This window comes from Odontesthes bonariensis, chromosome 20 (assembly GCF_027942865.1).
Source record: "Odontesthes bonariensis isolate fOdoBon6 chromosome 20, fOdoBon6.hap1, whole genome shotgun sequence".
Taxonomy (NCBI): domain Eukaryota; kingdom Metazoa; phylum Chordata; class Actinopteri; order Atheriniformes; family Atherinopsidae; genus Odontesthes; species Odontesthes bonariensis.
This window is the reverse complement of record NC_134525.1, coordinates 2,491,826-2,517,775: the sequence shown is the minus strand read 5'-3', so window position 1 is coordinate 2,517,775 and position 25,950 is coordinate 2,491,826. Positions and strand designations below refer to the sequence as shown.

Sequence of the window (25,950 nt, the reverse complement as noted above, 5' to 3'; positions counted from 1 at the left end):
CAACCGGAGCCAACAACACATTTCTGATTCTTCACCGGCTTCCAGTCAGCTGACACCGATCTCACTGTAAAGACTCGCATTACAGCAGTGAAAGGTGTTACCTGAAGCCTTCAAAATGACCTTAAAAACAGAATATCTCCTTAAACAGGAAGGTTGTTTATGAATCTGAGGAGATATTCAGTGACTCACTTTATTTTCTATTTTTATTCCCCATTTTTCTAAGGTTTGATCTCATAACGAACACTTTATTTTCTACTTTTTGTTATCAGTGACAGAAACTGATGCTTTAACATCAAGATTCAAACTAAGCTCGTTATTCAGCCACTTCAGGGGTTTGTTATGTGGACTCAGGTCAGTGTTTCCTGCTGTCGGGGGGTGTTATGATGTTTTAAAGCGCCCCGCTCTTAAGAGAACAGCAAAAGAACAACAGGCCACCAGCTGGTTTTGGGTCGAAAAGGTTCCACCAACTACCCGAGTTGGACAAAGTTCTCAGAAAATGAAAAAGCAGCACGACGTGACGACCGACTCCAACATGAAAATCCACCAGAACCGGTCCAATCTGGTCCCGATCAAACCAACAATCCCTTTAAACCGGACGGGGGAAACTTTTTCCTTTTTTTTTTTGCAACTGTACTATGTACACACATTTGATGGAGAACAAATGATGTAAATGGCGGTGGCCTTATTATTTATTAAGAATTGAATGGGGGTGGGAATCTATAAGCTTGTCTTCGTCCCACTCCTTTCCAAGCTTATTTGAATTTAAGTTGTATAAATGTACTTCTAAAATACTACGAATAAGTTCAGTTTGTGTATTGTACAAAAATTGTAATGTACTTAGCCGCTTGTTCTGTATATTATTTTTGCTTGGAATAAACTAAACTAAGTTATTAGCATCGTAGCGTCAGCAATAAATGTTATTTGTGGGTAAACCTAAGCAGCATTATTGCTATAATTAAGCTGTAATTTACCAACCTGCTGTTTAACAAGCCCAGAATCCCTCTTAATTTTATTGATATCTGTAACTGTGTTGATGCTTTTTCTTTTTAAAGGATAGATTAAAGTAGAAATAAATAGATATAATTCATTGGTTTAAAAAAAGTAGACTCTTCTCAAAGATAGTAAGGATATTATAGTATGTATGTGGATGGGTTTGCATTAACTGGCAGAGTGAGGTCTGGATGTCGAGCTCAGGAAACATCAGACTGAACATTAGTGGGAGATGCTCGTTAGGACACTAAAGCTCCCACAAACATCCAGAAAGTCTGCAGTCACCAGAAGAATTAACGGAAGAGCACCGTGTTTGGGATTTGTAGTCTGATACAGATCCGTGGGCTTTGGGCCGAGAAGCCGCCGGATGAAGGTCGGCTCAGCGGGAGATCAGCACGCTGTCTGAGAGCAACAAAACTCCACTCATTATGTAACTTCCATTACAGCCACTGTTAAAAAAGGATGCCCCGAGTTCCTTTATTATTCACACTCTTCTTCCGCCACATTTCAGGAGTAAAAATTACTTTAAAAATCATTAAAATGAATTTTAAATTAGTTAATTAATTAATGATTATTTTTTATTTTTATTTATTATTATTTATTTTTATTTTTTTGTCCTTCATATATATCCATTCTTTCAAAGTTTTTTTTTAATTATTGACAAAACACAAGACAATCATTGTACAGAGAGATTATTTTGTATTTTCTGAACAACATGACACAACCCATAACCCTGCCTAAACATGGACAGACACATACAACTACAAGTAAAAAAGATCACCAACCATATTTAGAAAATGTAAATATGTGCCACATAAGTGAACAATAACAAAGAAACAAGGCAGTAGAAAAAAGTAAAAGAAAAAGGGGAAAATCAATTAACACATTGACTACCAGCGGTTTTTACAGAATTATGTCGAAGAATCCCAGCGTTCTAAACCATTTTTTGACGTTTTTTGTACAGTCACAGCATATTATGTGATAGGGCCACTGAAACATGTTATGGCTCGTTTGAAAGCTGAGACTTTAAACTCTTTGTGGGTCAGAACTGCGTGTCTCTAGGTGCCGCCATTAGCGAGCTATCCTTAGCTAAACCAAGGCGGGTATCCACCAAAATCAACAACAAACTGAGATATCGGCTTCCCTTTCCCTCCAAGCGTGATCGCAGCACGTTGCAAAGCTAAGCTAAGCTAACCTGTTCATAAGACCGCCTCCTGACTTGTCACGTGTCTTCTTCTCCTTCTTGTTGTTTGTTTATGTTACTTTACCGTCACCCTCTGGAAACCGACACGTGCGATTGGACAAAATGCGGAAATGCAAAACAATCAATGCAGCGTTATCAAAATTGTTCTTGAGTTGACGCAAAGCCATTGGCGTAATGATCAAAATGTCCAGATGATGACACCAGTTTTTGACTGCCATCTATGTCAGTTCTGTTCATCACATAATTACAAAAATCACACAGAATGTGCATTAGAATGTATAGATTCAGAATCCATAAAAAAAAAACGTAAAAACGTATTTTTACGGTTTGGGAGCCAACGCATGGGCAGTAAAAACGTAGTTTTACGTGACTTGGGAGTCAATGTGTTAAGATAAAAGAGATAAAAGAGGGGGGGGGGGGGGGGGGGCACTCAGATATTATTGTTGTGGGTTTCTCATAAAATACCAAAAAGGGGGACCATATTTTGTATTATTCTCAGATCCCTGAATAGTGTATCTGATCTTCTGGATAGTTTTAGGCAGATTCAAATCTGGAGCAATGCCAAAAATTATTTTTCATTTTTTAATGATTTTATTGCCTTCTTGTGATTTTTTGTAGCTGTAAAGCACTTTGAATTACCTTGTGTACGAATTGTGCTCTACAAATAAAATTGCCTTGCCTAAAAGGTTTAATTTGGAGTGGTGGAATAACTTTTAAAATGTCCTGCTTGCCAAACAAACACAGAGAGGAGGTTTACAGACCACACTCTTCTGCACTGTAATGCACTAAATTTAGACAACTGACTCCACAGATCCTGCCCTTTATGACTCAAAATGGTTCAAATCTGAAAAGACAACAGAGCTGTGATTTAAAAAAGAAAGAAAGAAAAGCAGCAGCAGGCACGTTTTCCTCTGAACAGATTTAGCCTTTCAACATGAAATGCAATCTATTTTTATCTGCTGGGAGTATTTTTAGCGGCAGCGGGGCTGACTCTCTGCAGCTCACTTACACTGTTTCAATATTAAACAGTCAGAACGAAGGCTGCTCATCCAGAAAGTGATGTTGTTGTGTTGTTGTGGAGCGCAGGAAACGTAACGCTTCCTCCACCTACACACAGACCAAACATGCATTAAAAATGAAGCCAATGAAGACAACACACACCTACTGTGTCCTGGTGTTGTTTTGTTATCCTGAGCAGATTATTTCATGAATTCCTTCTCTTTCCTCTTCACCTCACAACAACCGTTTAAAGTAAGGCTGTTGAACCGTTTAGCTAATTGCTTTAAGCTAACTTTACCATGTTCATAAAAAAATACTTCACAGATTAACTTAACAGTAAGGTAACTAATATTTATGTATTTAAAATAACCCACTTAAAGCTAACTTAGCTATGTTCATAAAAGTATATAAACTAAAATTACCCATTAAGGCTGTTATTGTTTAACTGCGCAGCTGATCACTTAAAGCTAACATTTTTATTTTCATAAAAGAATTCTAACCTAGTTAAAACTAATAATGTGCTTGAAAGTACGGTAGCTAATGCTTACCCTTAGCTTTTAGTTAGCTTTAGCATAAACCAAACTGTAACAGATAAAATTAAGCATATAGCATGGTAGCTAATGTTTAGCTTTTCCTTAGCTTTAGCATGAACCAAACTGTAATGCTATGCATGACACCAGAATGTAAACTGAGAATTTAAAGTTACCCACTTAAAGCTAACATGTTCATAAAAGTATCCGAACTGAAACTAAGCAGTTAAAGCTAGAATTAACCATAAAATAAGACTATTACTGTTTGACTGCTTTAACTGTTTAGTTAGTCACTTAAAGCTAAAATAGCCTCACTCAAAAGTATCCTCACGTAAACTAGGCAGTTAAAGCTAAAACAAGCCATTTAGTTTGGAGCCTAATGTTTAGCTTTTCCTTAGCTTTAGCATAAACAAAATTGTCATGCTAAGCATCACACCAGAATGAAAACTGGGAATTTAAAGTTATCCATGTAAAGCTAACATAGCCATATTCATAAAAGTATCCCAACTTAAACTAAGCAGTAAAAGCTAAAATTAACCATAAAATAAGGCTGTTACTGTTTGAGTGATTTAACTGCCACTTAAAGCTAACATAGCTATGCTAATAAAAGTATCTAAACCTAAGCTAAACTGTTAAAGCTAAAAATAACCATAAAGTAAGGCTTTTACTGTTTGACTGATTTAACTGCTCACTTAAAGCTAACATAGCTATGCTAATAAAAGTATCTCAACCTAAGCTAAACTGTTAAAGCTAAAAATAACCATAAAGTAAGGCTGTTACTGTTTGACTGATTTAACTGCTCACTTTAAGCTAACATAGCTAAGCTAATAAAAGTATCTAAACCTAAGCTAAACTGTTAAAGCTAAAATTAACCATATAGTATGATGGCTAATGTTTAGCTTTTCCTTAGCTTAAGCATGACCAAACTGCTTAAGTATGAGAACCAGAAAGTAAACGTAGACTTTAAAGTTACCCATTTAAAGCTAACATAGCTATGCTCATAAAAGTATCTTAACCTAAGCTAAACTGTTAAAGCTAAAATTTACCATATAGTATGATGGCTAATGTTTAGCTTTTCCTTTGCATTACAGTTTGGTCATGCTTAAGCTAAGTATGAAAACTAGAAAGTAAACTTAGACTTTAAAGTTATCCATTTAAAGCTAATGCTAATCATAAACAGGTGTAGTTAAAGATGAAGCTGCTCATCAAATAAAATAAGTTTTAACCAGAGATAATGGCAACAATTAAATAAACTTCCAAAACTAAACATTAAGTAACAAAAGTCAAGAGTTATGAAAGTTATTTTCATTCACTAAATATGCGTCAGACTCGTTGTTAACAGTAAGACTTCGTGCATGTGGATGAGCACAGATTCCATCAATAACCAACCATCAATGTGTCCTTTAATCAACGCTCACGTACGTAATATTTCATACGGGCAGCTGTCAGTTTGTGTTCCACCTGTCAGGTGAACAGGATCTCCATCCTCCCTCCATCAGACACCACCCCTCCCTCCTTCAGACACCACCCCTCCCTCCATCAGACACCCCCCCTCCCTCCATCAGACACCACCCCTCCTCCACCCTCCTTCACCTCCGCCTCCTCCCATCCTCTGTCTGCTTGTTATGGAGGAAGCAGGTCGGGCTGAGATGGATCGCTGCACAAACAAATGTTTGTTCTGCCCTTCGCAAACCCCAGAGACACACACACACACACACACACGGAAACACAACGCACACACACAGGGAAACACAACACACACACACACACGGAAACACAACGCACACACACAGGGAAACACAACACACACACACACACAGGGAAACACAACACACACACACACACACACACACACACACACACACACACACAGGGAAACACAACACACACACACAGGGAAACACAACACACACACAGGGAAACACAACACACACACACACACACACACACACACACACACGGAAACACAACACACACACACAGGGAAACACAACACACACACACACAGGGAAACACAACTCACACAGACACACAGGGAAACACAACACACACACACACAGGGAAACACAACACACACACACAGGGAAACACAACACACACACAGGGAAACACAACACACACACAGGGAAACACAACACACACACACACAGGGAAACACAACGCACACACACAGGGAAACACAACGCACACACACACAGGGAAACACAACGCACACACACACAGGGAAACACAACGCACACACAGGGAAACACAACGCACACACACACAGGGAAACACAACACACACACACACAGGGAAACACAACGCACACACAGGGAAACACAACGCACACACACAGGGAAACACAACACACACACAGGGAAACACAACACACACACACACACACAGGGAAACACAACACACACACAGGGAAACACAACACACACACACACAGGGAAACACAACGCACACACAGGGAAACACAACGCACACACACACACACACACACACACACACACACACACACACACAGGGAAACACAACGCACACACACAGGGAAACACAACACACACACACAGGGAAACACAACACACACAGGGAAACACAACGCACACACACACACAGGGAAACACAACACACACACACACACACACAGGGAAACACAACGCACACACACAGGGAAACACAACGCACACACACAGGGAAACACAACGCACACACACAGGGAAACACAACACACACAGGGAAACACAACGCACACACACAGGGAAACACAACGCACACACACACAGGGAAACACAACACACACACACACACACACACACACAGGGAAACACAACGCACACACACAGGGAAACACAACACACACAGGGAAACACAACACACACAGGGAAACACAACGCACAAACACACAGGGAAACACAACACACACACACACACACACACAGGGAAACACAACACACACACACAGGGAAACACAACACACACACACACAGGGAAACACAACTCACACACACACACACACACAGGGAAACACAACTCACACACACACACACACACACACAGGGAAACACAACTCACACACACACACACACACACAGGGAAACACAACACACACACACACAGGGAAACACAACTCACACACACACACACACACAGGGAAACACAACTCACACACACACACACACACACACAGGGAAACACAACTCACACACACACACACACACACAGGGAAACACAACACACACACACAGGGAAACACAACTCACACACACAGACACACACAGGGAAACACAACTCACACACACACACACACACACAGGGAAACACAACACACACACACACACACACAGGGAAACACAACTCACACACACACACACACACAGGGAAACACAACTCTCACACACACACACACACACAGGGAAACACAACACACACACACACACAGGGAAACACAACACACACACACAGCTTCCACCGGTCGGACGTATGCGTGGATGCTGGTGGGAATGACTGTGGGAGGGGGTTGTTGTGCATTTTATTTCTAATTATTTCTGGCGTATTTTATTTTTCTGGTTTATTTTTGTGTGTTTATGTTGTGTTGTTTACATGATCATTGTTTAGTCTTTATAGTTGTTTAAATTTACTAATGTGAGAGAGTCTGTGTGTGTTTTTGGGCACCAGATGTCCACCAATTATTGTGCTCACACAGGGGGCTGGATGGAGGGATGGAGGGATGGATGGATGGATAGAAGGATGATGTATAAATGGATGGATGAATGGATGGATGGATGGATGGAGGGATGGATGGATGGATGGATGGATTATTAGATGTATAAATGGATGGATGGATGGATGGATAAATAAGTGGATGGATGGATGGATAAATGGATTGATGGAGGGATGGAGGGATGGATGGATGGATGGAGGGATGGATGGATGGATAGAAGGATGATGTATAAATGGATGGATGAATGGATGGATGTATAAATGGATGGATGGATGGATGGATAAATGGATGGATGGATGGATTATTGGATGTATAAATGGATGAATGGATGGATGGATGGATAAATGGATGGATGAATAAGTGGATGGATGGATGGATAAATGGATTGATGGAGGGAGGGATGGATGGATGGATAGAAGGATGATGTATAAATGGATGGATGAATGGATGGATGGATGGAGGGATGGATGGATGGATGGATTATTAGATGTATAAATGGATGGATGGATGGATAAATAAGTGGATGGAGGGATGGATGGAAGGATGGAGGGATGGAGGGATGGAGGGATGGATGGATGGATAGAAGGATGATGTATAAATGGATGGATGAATGGATGGATGGATAAATGGATGGATGGATGGATGGATGGATGGATTATTGGATGTATAAATGGATGATGGATGGATGGATAAATGGATGGATGAATAAGTGGATGGATGGATGGATGGATAAATGGATTGATGGAGGGAGGGATGGATGGATGGATGGATGGATGAATAAATGGATGGATGGATGGATAAATGGATGGATGGGTGCATTATTGGATGGATAAATGGATGGATGGATGGATAAATGGATGGATGGATGGATGGATAAATGGATGGATGGATAAATGGATGGATGAATAAGTGGATGGATGGATAAATGGATTGATGGAGGGAGGGATGGATGGATGGATGGATAAATGGATTGATGGAGGGAGGGATGGATGGATGGATAAATGGATTGATGGAGGGAGGGATGGATGGATGGATAAATGGATGGATGGATGGATGGATAAATGGATGGATGGATGGATGAATAAATGGATGGATGGATGGATAAATGGATGGATGGGTGCATTATTGGATGTATAAATGGATGGATGGATGGATAAATGGATGGATGGATGGATGGATTATTGGATGTATAAATGGATGGATGGATGGATGAATAAATGGATGGATGGGTGGATAAATGGATTGATGGAGGGAGGGATGGTTCATAAAAGAAAGAATGATGGGATCAGAGGAAGGAAAACATGAAGGAAACAAGGCCAAAGTGATAATTAAACATTAGGGAGGAATAAGAGGACGGAAAAAGCAGTGAAAGCAGCTTTGTACCGAAGAGATAGAAGGATGGAAAAAAAAGATGGGAGCCAAGAAGTGAAAGAAAAGAAAAATGATGAAGGGATAAGTAGTAGAAAATGAAGAATGGATTAAATGACAGCAGAAAGAATCTGCAAAAAAAGAAGGGAGTAAAGAGAGAAAAAAATAAAAGAAATGGGGATTCTGATGGAGAAGGGATGGAGGGATGGGTGGATGGAGGGATGAAAGATCTGCCAATCAGCATTGAAAGGTCAGAGGTCAGGAGGAGGAGGCGGGTCTTTACAAGCCTGCTAACATAAAGCAGAAGAGGGGTCGCCATGCTTTTTATTTCCAATCAGTTCCTCTATCTGTCCCCTGGTTTCATCCCTCCATCCCGACGCAAGTGGAGGAAAAGATATTAAAAAAAGAGGAGTAGATGAATCAAACTGCAGCCTCATCAGAAAATAAAATGAGAGGAGGAGGAGGAGGAAAAAGGATGAATGGAAGCCGGTGGAGGTGACAGACGAGGCTTAATGAGAGACGGGTGGATGGAGGGATGAAAGGAGGGGTCACATGATTTATTCAGAAGATGGAGGGGATGAGGGGGGGGGGGGCGGGATTAAGACCGCGAGCTGCCACCTGAACCACGAACACGGAGTCCCGCAGGACCGGAGAGCAGGTCTGAGAGGCTGTTAATGGTGGCCAACACGACTTTAATCAGATTTCAGCTTCACACACACACACACACACACACACACACACACACACACACACACACACACACACACCTCATGGGGTGTGTGTGTAAATCAGGGTTTGGCGAGGAGGTGTGGTCATTAGTGCCAAGTCCCATATGCTGCCCGCCGCCACTGGAGGGAAAACCCCGGGGACACACACACACACACATGAAGACACACATGAAAACACACACACACATTCTCGTACTTATTGCAGAGTAAGGACCGCGTAAAACCACTCACAAAGTGAGGACCAGTATTTCTAGTTCACTTAGAAACAAACAAAGTGTCATTCCAGACACTCGGTGGCGTAGTGATCCGATACACTGCTTCAGATTTTGAGAAGCACAAAAGATTTTAATCTGTGTTAAACTTTAGGGGTGGAAAATTGACACTTTGGACATTCTGAGGTCCTACTGAGAAAATTAGAGGATAGCATCTATATAACCTGAGGAGGTCATCTAGAGCAAGAGCCACATTGGCAGCAAAATCAAGGGAAGAGCCACTTTTACCACAACATACTAAAGTCCCCTTTTGCAAATATGCATTTCTACATATAAAACATCCCACAAAAAAAGAAACAACACACAAAATTTATTGTTATTGTTACCATATTGTTATAAGCTGCTATGCGAGTGCGAGCCGTGCAATGAGTATCTCTGATCTACAGGGAAACAAAGTGAGGACCGGCCAAAAATGACCTCACTTTGTTGGTTAAAAACTTGACGTGGTCCTCACTCAACAGTAAGTGCAAGAAAACACACAAACACACACACTGCAATATGCATGTGACCAGCAGGGGGCAGAGTGGTGCTAAATGCTACCAGATGTAAAGATGAGCTCGTGGAGAAACATCGCAATTACTCATATATTTACGAGTTATTTACGAGTTATTTGTATTTTTGGATTTTGGGAGGGAACAGATTATCTTCTGCCAGTGACAAACTTCACCCAAGTTTAACCTTTGACCCTTTGACTTTGTCACATCAGATGGGAGGACGTGATTAAATTCACAAACTCTAACTCTGTTTTAAGAGTATAAACATACAAAGAGTGAAAGTATTTACAGACTACGTAAAAGCAGATTAAAATGTTTCCAGACTGTCGCTCTGCTCTAATAAAATCCTGATTTTAGAGCCACAGAATCAGCATTAAAGCAGCTTAAAGACGGCGTCTGAGCAGAGAATTCAGCTGGACTGAGATGGACTCAGATGGACTCAGATGGACTCAGATGGTCCAGGATCTCCCACAGAGGAGGTCTGGAAGCTTTTTCTTTATCAGCTAAAAGTCTTTCATTTTGATCAGGCATCCTCTGACGCATCAGTCGGTATTTCTTTGCTTCTGTATACTTGGATAAGGACGTCGGTCCAGTTAAATGACCGAGTGGTGCTGCAGAATATCCCTTTAAAGACGTGTGGGATCGCAGCGGGGTCAAAGGTCGGCTTTCTTTGACGTTATGAGGTGACAACATCCAGAGCGTTCCTGCAGCTGAGGAGAATCCATCAGCGATCATTCGACCTAAAGTTACGACCGCTCGATCGGAAACACGCCTGAATAATTCTCCCTTTGCTACCGGGTGGCCCCCGCTGTGCGTCTGGGGGCGGAGCTTCGCCGTCTCCGGGGAATCCCGCCGCCTGATGAATCGCAGAGATGAAGAAATATCAGAAAGAGCTCCACCCCTCCCCCATCATCAGAGCATTAATGAAGACATTCATCTCCCTCCATCCCTCGGTCTATTAGAACCTCATTTTGTCGCCTCCATCCGTTCTCACACCCTTCTTCCTTCCTTCCTTTCTCACCCTCCTCCTCTGTCTGCGTAACCTCATTCCCTCGCCGTTTCTCCTCCCTTTCCTTACCCCCATTCTTCTTTTCCCTTAACTTTTCCTCCTTCTCTCCTCCCCTCTTCCCCCCCTCCCTCCTCACGCCGGGCCTCAGGCAACACATATGGCGGTCACGCTTCCACACCATTAAACAACGCCAACCGGTGCCCCCTGTTGCCGCCTCCTCACGGAGACCCGGTCCCACCACTCATTTAATCTTCCCTCCATCCTCTCCTCCATCCCTCCCTTCATCACGTTAATGCCCACAATCCTCCGCTCTCGCTTGTTTTGCTCTCTTTGCCGGCACTTCCTCATTGTCTCTCCAGATAAATGTGTGTGTGTGTGTGTGTTCTTGTTTTTGTTACCGTTGAGGGTCCCGACAGGGAGCCCACCAACAAAGTGGGGCCCTGTGTCTTCCACTTCCACTCCCTGCTGCAATGCTTTTATTTTATGTAAAGCACTTTGAATTGTTTGTATATGAAATGTGCTATATACATAAATTTAATTTGATTTTTATTTTTGGGGCCCAAAATCCTGGATCCCACATTGGAAACCACTTTAAAGCAGCTTGGGATGCTCTCCCAACATGCCTCATGCATTTCTTTTGCTTTTAACTGTGTTTTAAGTTTTTATTCTATTTTTTTTCCTCTTTAAATTGCTTGTTTTTAATGCTGCTTTATGCTGTTCTTTTAAATGCCTTGTCTTTATGTAAAGCACATTGAGTTGGCTGTGGTATTAAATGCGCTGTATAAATAAAGATGCCTTGCCTTTTAACTTGGCCCATTTGGTAGCGAAAAACTAACACGGTTTCAAATTGTGTTTATTGAAAGTGATTTTTAATATCAAGATTTTTTGGGGACTTTTTTTTTCATAGTTCTAGGACCACAAGAAAGGGTGGACCCCACAACTCACCAAACTCCCATCGGTCCTGCAGTGGGAGGTTAACAAGGATGTGTGTGTGTGTTCTTGCACTTAATGTTGAGTGAGATTGGATTATTTTATAAATAATTATGATTACATTTAATTGAATTCCAATTGGCTTGAATTGGACTTTATTATCTAAGTGCCTTGAGATGACATTTGTTGTATTTGGCGCTATATAAATAAAAATGAATTGAATTGAAATCAAATGTTTTTAACCAACATAGTGAGGTCATTTTTACATAGTGAGGACATTTTGGCCGGTCCTCACTTTGTTTCCCTCTAGATGACCTCCTCAGGTTATATAGATGCTATCCTCTAATTTTCTCAGTAGGACCTCAGAATGTCCTAAGTGTCAATTTTTCACCCCTAAAGTTTAACACAGATTAAAATCTTTTTCTGAATCTTTTGTGCTTCTCAAAATCTGAAGCAGTGTATCGGATCACTACGCCACCGAGTGTCTGGAATGACACTTTGTTTGTTTCTAAGTGAACTAGAAATACTGGTCCTCACTTTGTGAGTGGTTTTACTCGGTCCTTACTCTGCATTAAGTACGAGAATGTGTGTGTGTTTTAAAGTGTGTGTGTGTGTGGAAGGAGGAGGGGTGATGGTGGTTAGGGCTGTGAATGAGTGGTTTCCAAGGCAACGCAGCCACACTGCCGCAGTGGATGTGCAGGGGAGGTGCAGAGTGTGAGGAGTGTTGAGAGAGTGAAAATGAGAATGAAGGAGGAATTTGTGCTCGTGCACGTGCACGTGCGTGTGCATGTGCACGAACTGTGCTGCAGTGCCAAGGACAGAGAGGCATTACAGACGCACCCGTGTGCAAACTGTCGCCGCACGACTTTAACGGGATGCGAGAGTGCAGCTCGCAGATTGTTGTGAATGGAGCTCGACTACGATGTGAAAGAAACTGAGTCACAGAAAACTCTTAAAGCACGAATAATGAACCCCGTTACAACCTAAAGGGTCCTGATCAGCAGTTCTGCAGCTTCCTGAAGCTCTCTCAGAGTTTCTCTTTGGACATTTTCTGCTTCTTCCCTCATCTTCAGTCCAGTTTTTTCTTTGTTCAGCCACTTAACTCTGAGCTGTGAACCATTCAGGCAGGAAAAAGGCTCCTAACTCAAGGGATGAACCAGTGTTGTGTCCACATTTTAAACTGGATCTTTAGGCACTTTGTTCCCAGCAGCCTGTCACAGAGACACATCATTTGTTCCCATTTCTTTAGCTGCATCTGTGAAAAACAGCTTCATAGTTTCAACTTTTTTGTACATTTATGTTAAAACTGCTTTCAGTTACCAAAAGAGTCAAATTAATATAAGAAATTCAGTTTAAAAAAATCCTAATCCCAAAAAAATGAACGTTATCACGTCTAAAAGTAGAAAAGTAGGAAAAAAACAGACAATAATAAGAATTATATGTTATTCAACATCAAGAAAAAGTAAATAAGATTCAATTTAAAGCTTAAAAAAGGAATATAAGATATAATCTAATGACTAATTATGGAACAATTCATATAAATGAAATGATTAAACTGTTTTATGTCACCAGAAATGAATAATCTAGAAGCTCTTTGTGGGTTTTAGACTGGAATTAAGATTTGTTCCCATTTCTTTAGCTGCATGTGTGAAAAACAGCAAAGATAACACAGTGTGACAGACAGAAAACAGGATTTCTGCAGCAACAAGGTGATTCCCAAAGAGCTGTTAGCTGAAAACTTGGCATATCTCAGCATGGTGTGCAGTGTGTCCTTAAAACATTTGAGGAAACTGGACAAGTGGAGGACAGAAGAAGAAGTGTCAGGCCTAAAGAACTATCTACAAACTCTGGTTCTGCCTCAGATTCTGGGTTTATGTTCATGTTGGAACATGTTTCAGTGAATCTCTGCAGCTGCTTCCTGCTTTTTATGGAAATATTTAAACAGAATTTTTAATCAGTTTTAATTTGACAGTTAAGTGAGATAATTTGTTTTCTTTAACATTGTAAACTAATAATTTTGATGGTTATATAAATAATTCAGTTACGTGTCATAGAAATAAATGAAAATATAATGACAGCAACATAAACTATAAATAAGGATCCATAGATCTGTATTTTTATTTTATTTATTTTCATCTAATTTATTTTAGATTTAACAAATTTAACCAATTTTCTTGTGACTTTTATAATATTTTTGCAGCTCAGTGTTTTTAATTTTTAATGTTTATTTATCAAATGCAAGACAAAAATATGAAGTGTATACAGGAATACAAGTAATTTTCTTTTTTTCTTTTTCCAAACAACTTAAGAACTTGTGTACATCCCACCCTCCCCTCCCTTAGGTCCTTTACATGTTGTAGGATTTCACAGAGAATAGCTAAATAAAGACAAAAACAACAACAATTAAGAGCACTGAGGATAATTAAAATAAATAAATAATAAAAAAGAGGTAGACAAATAAATACTATAATAATAATAACAATACGTAATAATAATAATAATACATAGAAATAATACTAAAAATAATAACAAATAAATACAAACGACTAAATAAATGATACAACGTGAGTATTATTGGCTGCTAACTCCCCCATGCAGCTCAGTTTTTAACAGTTCTTTCATCCTTTTGATATTTCATATTGAACTTCATACGTTTTTGTTGCCTAACCTCAGATTCTGGGTTTAGGTTCATGTTTGAATACGTTTCAGTGAATCTCTGCAGCTGCTTCCTGCTTTTTTATGGAAATAAATAAATAAATAAATGAAGCTGGATCTTCTCCCGGCTGTACTTTCTCCTCCACACTGTGACAACTGTGCACCGAGGCTCCATGTTCTGTTGTTATTAATAGTGGCTCCAGCTGTCAAACTGCTGGTCAGAAGGAGCTGCAGAGCGAGTGGAGGAGTTTTACCACGACTTGTCGGCAGCGATTCCCGGCCGGTCATTAGAGGCCGAGTTGTTTGTGTGACTGACACCAGGATGTAAAACCGACTCAAACAGACAGAGCCTTCACTTCCTCTGCTTCTGTTTGGACCTCAGCATCAGTTTAACCTCCCACTGCTTCCATTGTCAGCAGGAAACACATGCACACGCACGTGCACTGAGCCACAGCCCAAGTGTAAAGCAGCCAAAGGCTCGTGGAATAAAGTGGGCGAAGATGACGGGGATTCCTGCAGCAGAGAGATGCCTCCACCTCCAGCTCTGATCTGCAGCTCCCCCCTGTGGCAGGGCTGAAAACTGCAGCCCCGAAAACACCTTTCAGACCATCTTTCTGGTTCTGCTGGTGTTCATAAACAGGAACACGGACCCTCTGCACCAAAGTCCGCTCATTTGGGTCATTTTAAGGCTCAGAAAAATGACAGAAAACCGTCAAATAAACACAAAACTGGACCTTAAATTAAAAAAGTAGCTTTAAAAGTTTCCCATAATATTAAATAGATGTGCTTAGCCTCATAAACAGGAACACGGACCCTCTGCACCAAAGTCCGCTCATTTGGGTCATTTTAAGGCTCAGAAAAATGACAGAAAACCGTGAAATATACACAAAACTGGACCTTAAATTAAAAAAGTAGCTTTAAAAGTTTCCCATAATATTAAATAGATGTGCTTAGCCTCATAAACAGAAACACAGACCAAAGTCCGGACTCTGTACCAAAGTCTGCTCATTTAGGTTATTTTAAGGCTCAGAAAAATGACAGAAAACCGTGAAATAAACACAAAACTGGACCCTAAATTATAAAAGTAGCTTTAAAAGACACTGTGAAAGTTAAGATTTCACTTAATTAAAGCCGCCACAATCAATAACTCAGTATTTACCACATTATTCCCTGACTTATATCCACAGAGTGGATAAAACACACTCCAGATGTTGTGTTGGCAGCTTATTCCACTGCTACATGTGACTGATTCATAGGTTAAATGATGGTCACTGTACTCCTGATCTTTGCTCAAAAGAAGGTTCATCTCAAATTCTGTGTTAAAAACCATCAAAGAAGATGGAATATTTAAGTTATATATTATTTAGGCACTAGATTGTTAATGTTCAAGAGTTTATCCCCAAATATTAAAAACAAAAGACCATACATGCTGCTGTTTCTCCTGAAAAAAGCTTTAAAACAAACATAATTCACAATGTTTCGTGTAGTTTTTATCGTTATTACTGTCACCGTGCACAAAAACACTTTAAAGCCTTTTTTAATCAGCTTTTCCTTGAGCTCAATGGTTGGAAAATCCTTAAGGAACATTTAAACTGAGGGTCTGAAACCAGAAATGTTCAATAAATAATCCATAAAAAGGGCTTTAGATACTTCATCCATTGCAATCTGATCGTTTTGTTATGCAAAAATTGAGTCATATTAGAGAAAATATTGAGTATTATCACTTCATTATCCAAGTTACTAACTCAGGATATTATTCATGTTTATCCTCATGGACTGGACGTATACAACAGGTATAATAAAGATCCAAACTTCTGTTTCTGAGAGTGAAACCAGCAGGAGTTTGATTGACTATGAAACCGACATATTTCCACAGGACGAAGCTGAGGGGGAACATGTAGAAGAAGAATAACATTGGGCCGAGTTTAGAGCCCTGGGGGACTCCAAAAGAGAAAAACTAAAACTAAAAAAGGACGTTTATCCACAAATCAAAGAGAAGAAGAGCAAATATGCAGGAATCAGTGAACATTTACGCAGGAGGGTGGCAGCAAGCGTGAAATCAATCACACACACTGGAAAAAATGCCCCTCCAAAAATAAGTAAAAAAAAAAACAGCAAATAAAAGACGTTTTTGCTTGAAATAAGCAAAAAAAATCTGCCAATGGAACCAGTGAAAATCGGCTTGTCAAGATTTCTTGAAATAAGATGTGATATTTGGGACTTTTGAGATAAAAGTGATCTTGAAATTAGCTTAAAAACCTCTTCAAATGAAAAAAAAGCTTGTTTCATATGAAATCCGACTCAAAACAATTTGTTTTCAAGACTTTTTCATTTAACAAGATATTCCAGATGTATTGTCTTCAAACAAGTCCCTATATCTGGCTGAAATGGTGCTTGTTAGGCAGTTGTGTCTGATATTAAATGTAATGAGATATTTTGACTAGAAATGAGACAAATATACTTGGTAAGACTTTGATTTTTTCCAGTGCAAACGCACACACAGGCCTGTGTGCAGATCAGCAGGTCAGCCATTGATTAGCTGGTTTGTGCAGCAGGGTGTTCGGTGCACCTGAACCACTCAGGATGTCTGGCCTTTCACATGACTTTTTTTTTTTTACCTGCACATTTCCTCCCAGCATCTAAACCACCTTCGCAGCCTGTTTTCTTCTCGGGTTTCGTCTCTTTTCTGTCTGAACAAAGCTGCAGCACCGCGCTCCACTTCACGGCTGCTTTGTTCCGATCAATAATTCATGCTTTCAAACGCAAAGAGTGGCCGGATCACGCCGCCCGCACTCCGTCTGAGCTTCTACTGACACGATCCAGGCGTGATCCAACACGTGCATTTAGAGAGAAAAGCCTCCAGCCCATGTTGCTTTTATTGCTTTTGTTGCTTCTCAAAATCATTTGTTTTTACGTTTTCTTGATTTCTTTTGTTATTTCTCACTTTTAATCAACGTTTTTTTGCACCCAAACTTTGCACCTTTCAAGCGAATCTGCTCATTCAACAGGATTACTGAGACAAACGGAAACATTGACCAAGTTTAGGATGGAAAAGAGTTGAATAAAGTATAAGTATAACACAATGTTTAAAATGAGATCATGATGATAAAAGAAAAGAAAAAAACGAAGGTTTTAGTTCTGCTTTTCTGAACCGGCTAAAAGAGACAAAATGGAGGATCCGAGGCGCTAACGGGCTATAAAATGTAGCATCTCAGATACGCTTTCTGACTTATAAACGAATTAAATCATTTTCAAATCAATGCGCAAACTTAGAGGCAACCAGTGTAAAGACGTGTTGGTCAGCACTTTATTATTATGTAATTATAGCTGATTATTTGTGTTCATCGGTTAACTTTACGGTTATTAAATGTGCCACATGACCGCAGGTAAGCATGTTTCAGTGGTTAGCTTCACACATTTTGAAGTTATCGTGGACGTTCAAGAGGATCCATCCCAGAGCATTTTAAATTAAAGAGTAGAACAACAGAAAAAGCTGAATCAAGGAGGAAAAGGCAACTGAGAAATAAAGGCAACAGCAAAATCTACTGAAACAAATAGCTAAAATGCTATTCTTTAGCAACAGCACAGAGGATGGAGAAAGAGTTCGGTTTAGTCCCTGAGTTCCTAAAATCCACAATCATTTATTTTGTTATGTTCGTGGTCAAGTTTTGGTGGTTGTTCCCAAACCAGGCCAAAAAGATCAACTGGTTCCCTATTCTCAGCCTCTTGTTCATCCATTCTATCTTTTTCAGAATAATACAGAAGTTGATGCACTCTACTACACTCTCAGTCCTGGCATTGATATCATTTCCATGTGGCTCACAGAATGCAAACCAACCTGTGGACTCCAGGAACTCCTTCAGAGTTCCTTCAGAGTTCCTTCAGCTTCCGGAGACCATCTCCTCAAACTCTTTTTGATCACAGCTTTCCACTGAACAATGGGTGAAGGGGAGGAAACCCAGACTCTGATTTACCTTGTGGAAGACAACCTTTTGAGAATAAATAACAGAATAAATCCAAATTTTTATCCGTCTGGGTCGAGGAGCGTTTTCTCTTAAACTTCTCAGGGATTTTGGGGGTCTTTTTCAGGGCATTAGCAGGCTTTTAAGAAAGCTGTCGTCATGGCAACTGACCAAAAGAGATGTTTAAAAAGTGCCAGAAGTACGAGGAGAAATGGCTCAAACAGCACAGCATGTAAACCAGCAAAGAAAAATCTCTCAAACGTGAGTGTTTTGCAGAAAAAAAAAGCTCAGCGGGAAACCTTAAATACGGTCGGAGCCGCATCAGCTCCCACTGTGATGCAGCAAATTCAAAGCTAATTATATTAAAACAAATGCTTCCACATCCATCTAGCTTTTCATTAAATTCTCTTCATTTTCTATGCTCATTTTCTGATGCTTTCAGAGACTTTTTTTACTAAAAGGCATCTTTATGACTGAAGAAATCGTGAAAAACTGAAAGAAAGATGTAAAACCAGCCGTATCCTTCTTTAACCCTCCTGTTGTCTTATGGGTCAAAAGTGAGCCACCACCATGTTTAGCTGTAGAAAAAATACCTTAAACTATCTTTTTCAAACTTGAAATGTTGTGACTTTTCCTAAAGGGACCCCACCATTAGAAAAAGTCACACTTTAAATTCATTCAGTGACCTCATTAAGTCCACTGATATTTTAAATGGCCACCATACACCCAATGAAATGGTCGATAGTTTTAACACAATTTTAAGGAATTTTATAGACGAAGTAGCACCAATTAAAACAAAAACGAGGACTAGAGCTAAAATTTCACCATGGATAAATGATTCACTTCGAGCTTTAAAGAGACAATGCAGAGCTACTGAACGACTCTGGAGGAAAACCAAGTTAGAAGTTCACAGAGTGTCCCTCAGAGAAAAGATCTCCATCTATAACAATGCTGTGCGCCTGGAAAGAAAAGCTTATTTTTCCCGAATCATAACGGACAATAAAAATAACGCCAGAGTTCTATTTTCCACCATTGACCACCTCCTAAAACCCACTCCAACAAACGATCTCCTCACCACAGCGTCAACTGAAAAATGCGAGGAATTTGCAGCATTTTTTATTAAGAAGATAGTCGACATCCGGGAAGGGATTGGGGACTCTGTCCCCAACGACATCTCACCAGACCCTCTCCGAAAGCCGCCCAGCCTCCCATATTTTAGCCCGATCACCGAGGACGATCTCTATAAATTAATCAAGGACAGCAAACAGTCAACCTGCAGCCTCGACCCTATTCCCACTTTTTTCCTGAAAAACATTTTTAGCTGTCTCTCACCATACATACTTGATATTATTAACAGCTCCATTCTCACTGGCATTTTTCCCAACTCGTTCAAAACAGCTATAGTCAAACCACTCTTGAAAAAAGCAAACCTGGACCAAAGCATCCTCAACAATTACAGACCCATCTCCAACCTTCCCTTCCTCAGCAAAATCCTAGAAAAAGCAGTTTTTAAACAATTAAACGCATTCCTTTCCGAAAATGACATTCTGGAAAAATTCCAATCTGGGTTCAGAGCAAACCACAGCACTGAAACAGCTCTGACCAAAATAACCAGTGACCTCAGACGCAACACTGCTGCAAACAAGGTGTCAGCCCTGATTCTCCTGGACCTTAGTGCCGCATTCGACACATTAGACCATAGTCTACTTTTACACCGCCTTGAATCATGGGTGGGACTGTCCGGCCATGCCTTAAACTGGTTCAAATCGTACATCACAGACAGAACTTTTTTAGTCAGCATCGGAGATCATGTGTCCAGCAAATACGATGTGCCCTTTGGTGTTGCTCAGGGAAGCTGCCTGGGCCCTCTCCTCTTCTCCCTATACATGCTACCCCTGGGCAGTGTCATCAGAGAGCACAACATTGATTTCCACAGTTACGCGGACGACACCCAATTATATATCGCCATCGAGCCAAACCATTCCACCACCATCTCTGCTATATCCACCTGCCTCTGCGCCATCACCAAGTGGATGAACAGTAACTTCTTAAAGCTTAACGAGGAAAAAACAGAAGTTTTACTGATCGGCCCCCCGGATAAACGCCAAGCACTTCACCATTGCCTTGGTGACTTAAAAGTGCACACTAAAGACACTGTTACCAGCCTTGGCGTGATCTTTGACCCCGACCTGAGCTTCCGTCCCCATATTAACAACATTATCAGATCTGCCTATTTCCATCTTAGAAACATTGCCAAGGTGCGTGTATATGTCTCCATTCAAGATGCTGAAAAACTTTTGCACGCCTTTGTGACCAGCAGAATCGATTACTGTAATGCACTCTTCACTGGTCTCCCAAAAAAAATACTTGATAAGCTACAACTCTTACAGAATAGTGCGGCACGATTGCTTACAAAGACCAGGAAGAGAGAGCATATTACCCCTGTCCTGGCAGCCTTACATTGGCTGCCTATACCTTACAGAATCGATTTTAAAGTTCTTTTAACAGTGTTCAAGGCCCTAAACGGTCTCGCCCCTCCATACATCTCTGACATACTGTCCTTTTACACCCCTACCCGTTCCCTCAGGTCAGCTGACTCCAAACTCCTGAAAATTCCACCTCCCCCACCAAAAAAGATTGGTGAAGCCGCATTTGAGTTTTACGCACCCAAAAAATGGAATTCCCTCCCCTTGCATATTAGAACAGCCCCCTCTGTGGACACTTTTAAGAAACAGCTCAAAACACATCTTTTTACTCTTGCATTCCCTTAGCTGCCGTCATTCGTATATCAACACTCTTTTTTTCTGTTCCCCGTTGTTTTTAGTCAATTTGTGTGAAATTTGTTTAATCTCTGTATTGGTTTTTAAATATTTATTTTAATAAGTTTGATTTTAATTTTCATTACCTTTTTTTAACCTTATTTCTTGTGTCACTGTGCTCTATTCTTTGTTGCTTTTAATTTTGTTTTTTTAATTCTTTTATTGTTAGAGCACTTTGAGCTGCATTCTATGTATGAAAAAGTGCTTTATAAATAAAATTATTAATTAATTAATTAATTAAATGTGTTTATGTTTCCATGTGGGCTGTACACCACTAGGGTACAAAGATTGTCTTATGGGTTAAACGCCTATTTCTATTTCAATATAATTAATTCAGAAGTAATTACTTCACATTTATATAATAGCAATAATAAACCTTTATTATGTAAAAGAAAACTGAGAAAACAAGAAAACTGTTGCTCCAACTGACAGTTGGTTTGTGGTAAAAAAAATAAATAAAAAAAAGTGTAATCCTGAAAACTGGTGATTGTCTTTTTGTATTGTGTAACAAAAAATACATGATAAAAAATGTATTGAATTGAGTTGAATAGATAAATAACAGGTGGTTTCATCATACAAAATAGATTTTGGATTTAAAATTCAATTAAGTTGCTTTATTTTGGGGCTTTGGTAGGACAAAGAGGAGTAAACACAATGTTAAGACCGCACAAAGGGTTAAAATGTCTTATTAAACATGAGGCAAGGCCAGGAGGCCAAGGTTTTGACATTTAAAGGCAAGGAACTTCTATTTCACACAATCAGGACAATATAAATTGGTTCGCATCAAGCTGAGAGAGAAAAACGAGGAGAAAGAAAGTGGCAGAAAAGTGCAGACGTGTTCGATGATGGCGTATAAAGGTAGAAATCTCAGTTTTAGATGGTTTCCACGGCAGCTCAGGTTTGAACTAACCTTTCCAGGCCTCTTCAAACGTTGTTTTTGAGAAGTTTTGGGCCCACAAAATAAGAACTGGAAGCCAGTGATGCGTTCCAGGGGGTTAAAATCGTATTTATCTAAAAAAGGGACCCCTTCAGCTCCTAACAGCTGATATTTCCACACTGATTTAACCAGCGTTACCGACAGCAAAGGGTTAAACAGCTTCACCACAAACGCAGACAGCAGCGGATGTAAGAGAGTGTGTTCTGACCCGAGTTCAGCAGCTCCTGCTCCATCACTCCACAGCCCAGCACCTCCATCCAGTCGCCCTGGAAACGCACCTCCATCTCATAGGAGGGATGAGTGAAGGGGAAGTAGCAGTCGACCCACCTGACCTCCGCGTCTGACAGGGAAGAGGAGGAGGAAGAGGATGAGAAGGCCTGCGTCTCACAGCTGAAAGCCTGCCCGACGCTTGGTTTCTCACCTGCTCCGAACAGGTGCGTGACGAGTCGCGTCAGGGTTTGTTTCAGGTCGAACTCCACCAGCTTCACGGCCTCCAGGGTGTGCGTTTCCTGCTTCTGGGGAGTCCGCCGGCCGCCTCGCTCAAACAGAGACAGCTCGTCACCGCTCTTCACCTTCGAGAACAGCTGAGAGAAACCGTCAGGGGTCAGAGGTCAGAGGTCAGGGAGCAGCTTTAAAGTTTGACCAACTTTACCTGCGTTGCATCTAGGGCTGAGCAACGATTAAAATGTTTAATCTAATTAATCACATGATTTCTCTGATTAATCACGATTAATCGCATTTGTACGCAAAATCTCAAAAATGAATCCAAAAGTAGCGTATAGCTTTTAGCATTTAGCTTTATTTTAAATGTGCTGCCATATGAATGAAAGTGCCATAACATTTGTTGTGCAAACACACTTTTAACATCAGCATCTTTCTGTAGTTTTTATGTAGAAGCCTCGCTCCACTGTCTGTTTCCTTGAATGACTTGCTGCTATCAGTTGTGTGTTTTGCCTTTAACTCATTGGCTGCCAGCCATTTTCAGTGCAGAGAGACCCATACTGCCAAGTGTTTTACAGTATTTTGACTGATTTTCCAAGACCCACAGAAAAGTGTGTCTTAGGACTATGTACACACCGAAATTACCAAAAGAAAGAGTAGACTCTCTTCTTTCATCAGGAAAAAAAAGTTTGTTTCTACCATTTTCAGTCCTTTAGTAATAGACAGTAGAACATTGGTTGGTTTCACCAAAAACAGCTGTTTTTGACCAAAAAATTGAAAAAACAAGCTTTTTTTTGTGCAAATTGGCACTGCTGACACCTTGCGGGTAGTTTTGCCAGTATATTCTCTGTTTAGTGTTTACAAGACTAAGATTTAGTGACAAACTCCGCTAGATTGTTTCCCAGCCCGCTCCGTTAAAAAACGCAATTGTCGTCTATAGACGTCTTTGGCAGTCAGCGTTTTTTTTTTTAAATTGACGTCTATAGACGTCAATGGCAGCCAATGAGTTAAGTGATATTTTAGACTGGAACTACTACGCTGAGAAGACAATTCAACTTGGCAGTGTTTACAGATGACTTTGGTTCTGTCGACTCCACCGTCTGGAAGAACTTTAAAATGAAAATGGCCGAGTAAAAGTTCCGTACCCTTCTCCATGTTTGGTGGATACGCAGTTTAAAAAAAAAAAAAAGTCAAATTTTTTTTAATTTATTTTATTCTTGTAAAAGTCTGTTGCTCACAGGCTTTTATTTTGTAAAAGTCTGCTGCTCACAGGCTTTTATTTTGTAAAAGTCTGTTGCTGTCTGCTGTGGAACAGGAAAAGAAAGTAATCGGCGGATCCACCAAACATGGAGAAGGGTACGGAACTTTTACTCGGCCATTTTCATTTTAAAGTTCTTCCAGACGGCGGAGTCGACAGAACCAAAGTCATCTGTAAACACTGCCAAGTTGAATTGTCTTCTCAGCGTAGTAGTTCCAGTCTAAAATATCACTTAAAGGCAAAACACACAACTGATAGCAGCAAGTCATTCAAGGAAACAGACAGTGGAGCGAGGCTTCTACATAAAAACTACAGAAAGATGCTGATGTTAAAAGTGTGTTTGCACAACAAATGTTATGGCACTTTCATTCATATGGCAGCACATTTAAAATAAAGCTAAATGCTAAAAGCTATACACTACTTTTGGATTCATTTTTGGATTTTGCGTACAAATGCGATTAATCGTGATTAATCAGGGAAATCATGTGATTAATTAGATTAAACATTTTAATTGTTGCCCAGCCATTTAGAAAAGTATAAATAAAACGTAAATAATCCCATTTGGGCCCCACCTCGTGGTTGGAGAAGAGTCGGACTCCCTCCATCTGGTGGAAGACGGGGTAGTGACTGGCGTCGATCTCGTCCCGTCGGTAAACGTCTCCGGCCAACAGGAACGCATCCAGGCCCGACCTGACCAGCTCCGCCTGGTGGGCCGACGTGTGACCACGAAGCATCGTTGCTCTGGACACAAACCCGAACCCGCTCAGCGTTAAACTGAAGCACCAGACTGGTGCCGTAAAATCTGTTCCAAGCTTCCGTCTTTCTCAACAGAAACTGAGAAAGCTTGAATGTGGAAACTTTAGATGCCCAATGCAGCAAACACTCGCCTGTTCAGGTAGTAGTTGTCTCCTCGCTTCCTGCTGGCGTGGCCGGGCGGGATCAACACGCTGTCAGGCAAACACACAAAGATTCACTTTCTAAATCACTGCAAAGATTCCTGTTAAACCTGTTAATTAAAACACATCAGCCTTCAGTTATCAGGCCCCTCTCTGTGGAACCAGCTGCCAGTTTGGGAGGCAGAGCCTTCAGTTATCAGGCCCCTCTCTGTGGAACCAGCTGCCAGTTTGGGAGGCAGAGCCTTCAGTTATCAGGCCCCTCTCTGTGGAACCAGCTGCCAGTCTGGGAGGCAGAGCCTTCAGTTATCAGGCCCCTCTCTGTGGAACCAGCTGCCAGTTTGGCTTCAGGAAGCAGACACCCTCTCTACCTTTAAGATGAGGCTTAAAACTTTCCTTTCTGATAAAGCTTATAGTTAGGGATGGCTCAGGTGATTCTGAAGCATCCCATAGTTATGCTGCTATAGGCCCAGCCTGCTGGGGGAGCTCCCATGATGCACCTCTCCTCCCTCTGCTCTCTTTACTCTCCATGTACATGTGACATCATTGTCGTCATTAACTTGTGTTTCTCTTTCTCAGCAGGTATCCAACCTTCCCTTTGACATACCTTCCCTTTTATCTATCCTTCTATCTATCCTTTGATCCCGTCCTTTGACCCATCCTTTGATCTATCATTTGATCCATCCTTTGACCTACCCTTTGATCTATCCTTTGACCTACCTACCCTTTGACCTACCCTTTGTCCTACCCTT

The 25,950-nt window shown here is 40.7% G+C and overlaps 1 protein-coding gene across 1 annotated transcript in view; it reads right to left on the bottom strand.

Annotated features, from left to right (window-relative positions):
* fars2 (phenylalanyl-tRNA synthetase 2, mitochondrial) overlaps positions 1-25,950 on the bottom strand; it is a 202,817-nt gene that overhangs the window by 120,975 nt on the left and 55,892 nt on the right. Inside the window, exons 5-8 of the mRNA XM_075452244.1 lie at positions 25,193-25,252; positions 24,878-25,046; positions 23,028-23,190; positions 22,815-22,946 (exon numbers count right to left, since the gene is read on the bottom strand). Coding sequence (XP_075308359.1) covers positions 22,815-22,946; positions 23,028-23,190; positions 24,878-25,046; positions 25,193-25,252 — 524 coding nt within the window. The remainder of the gene's footprint in view (positions 1-22,814; positions 22,947-23,027; positions 23,191-24,877; positions 25,047-25,192; positions 25,253-25,950) is intronic.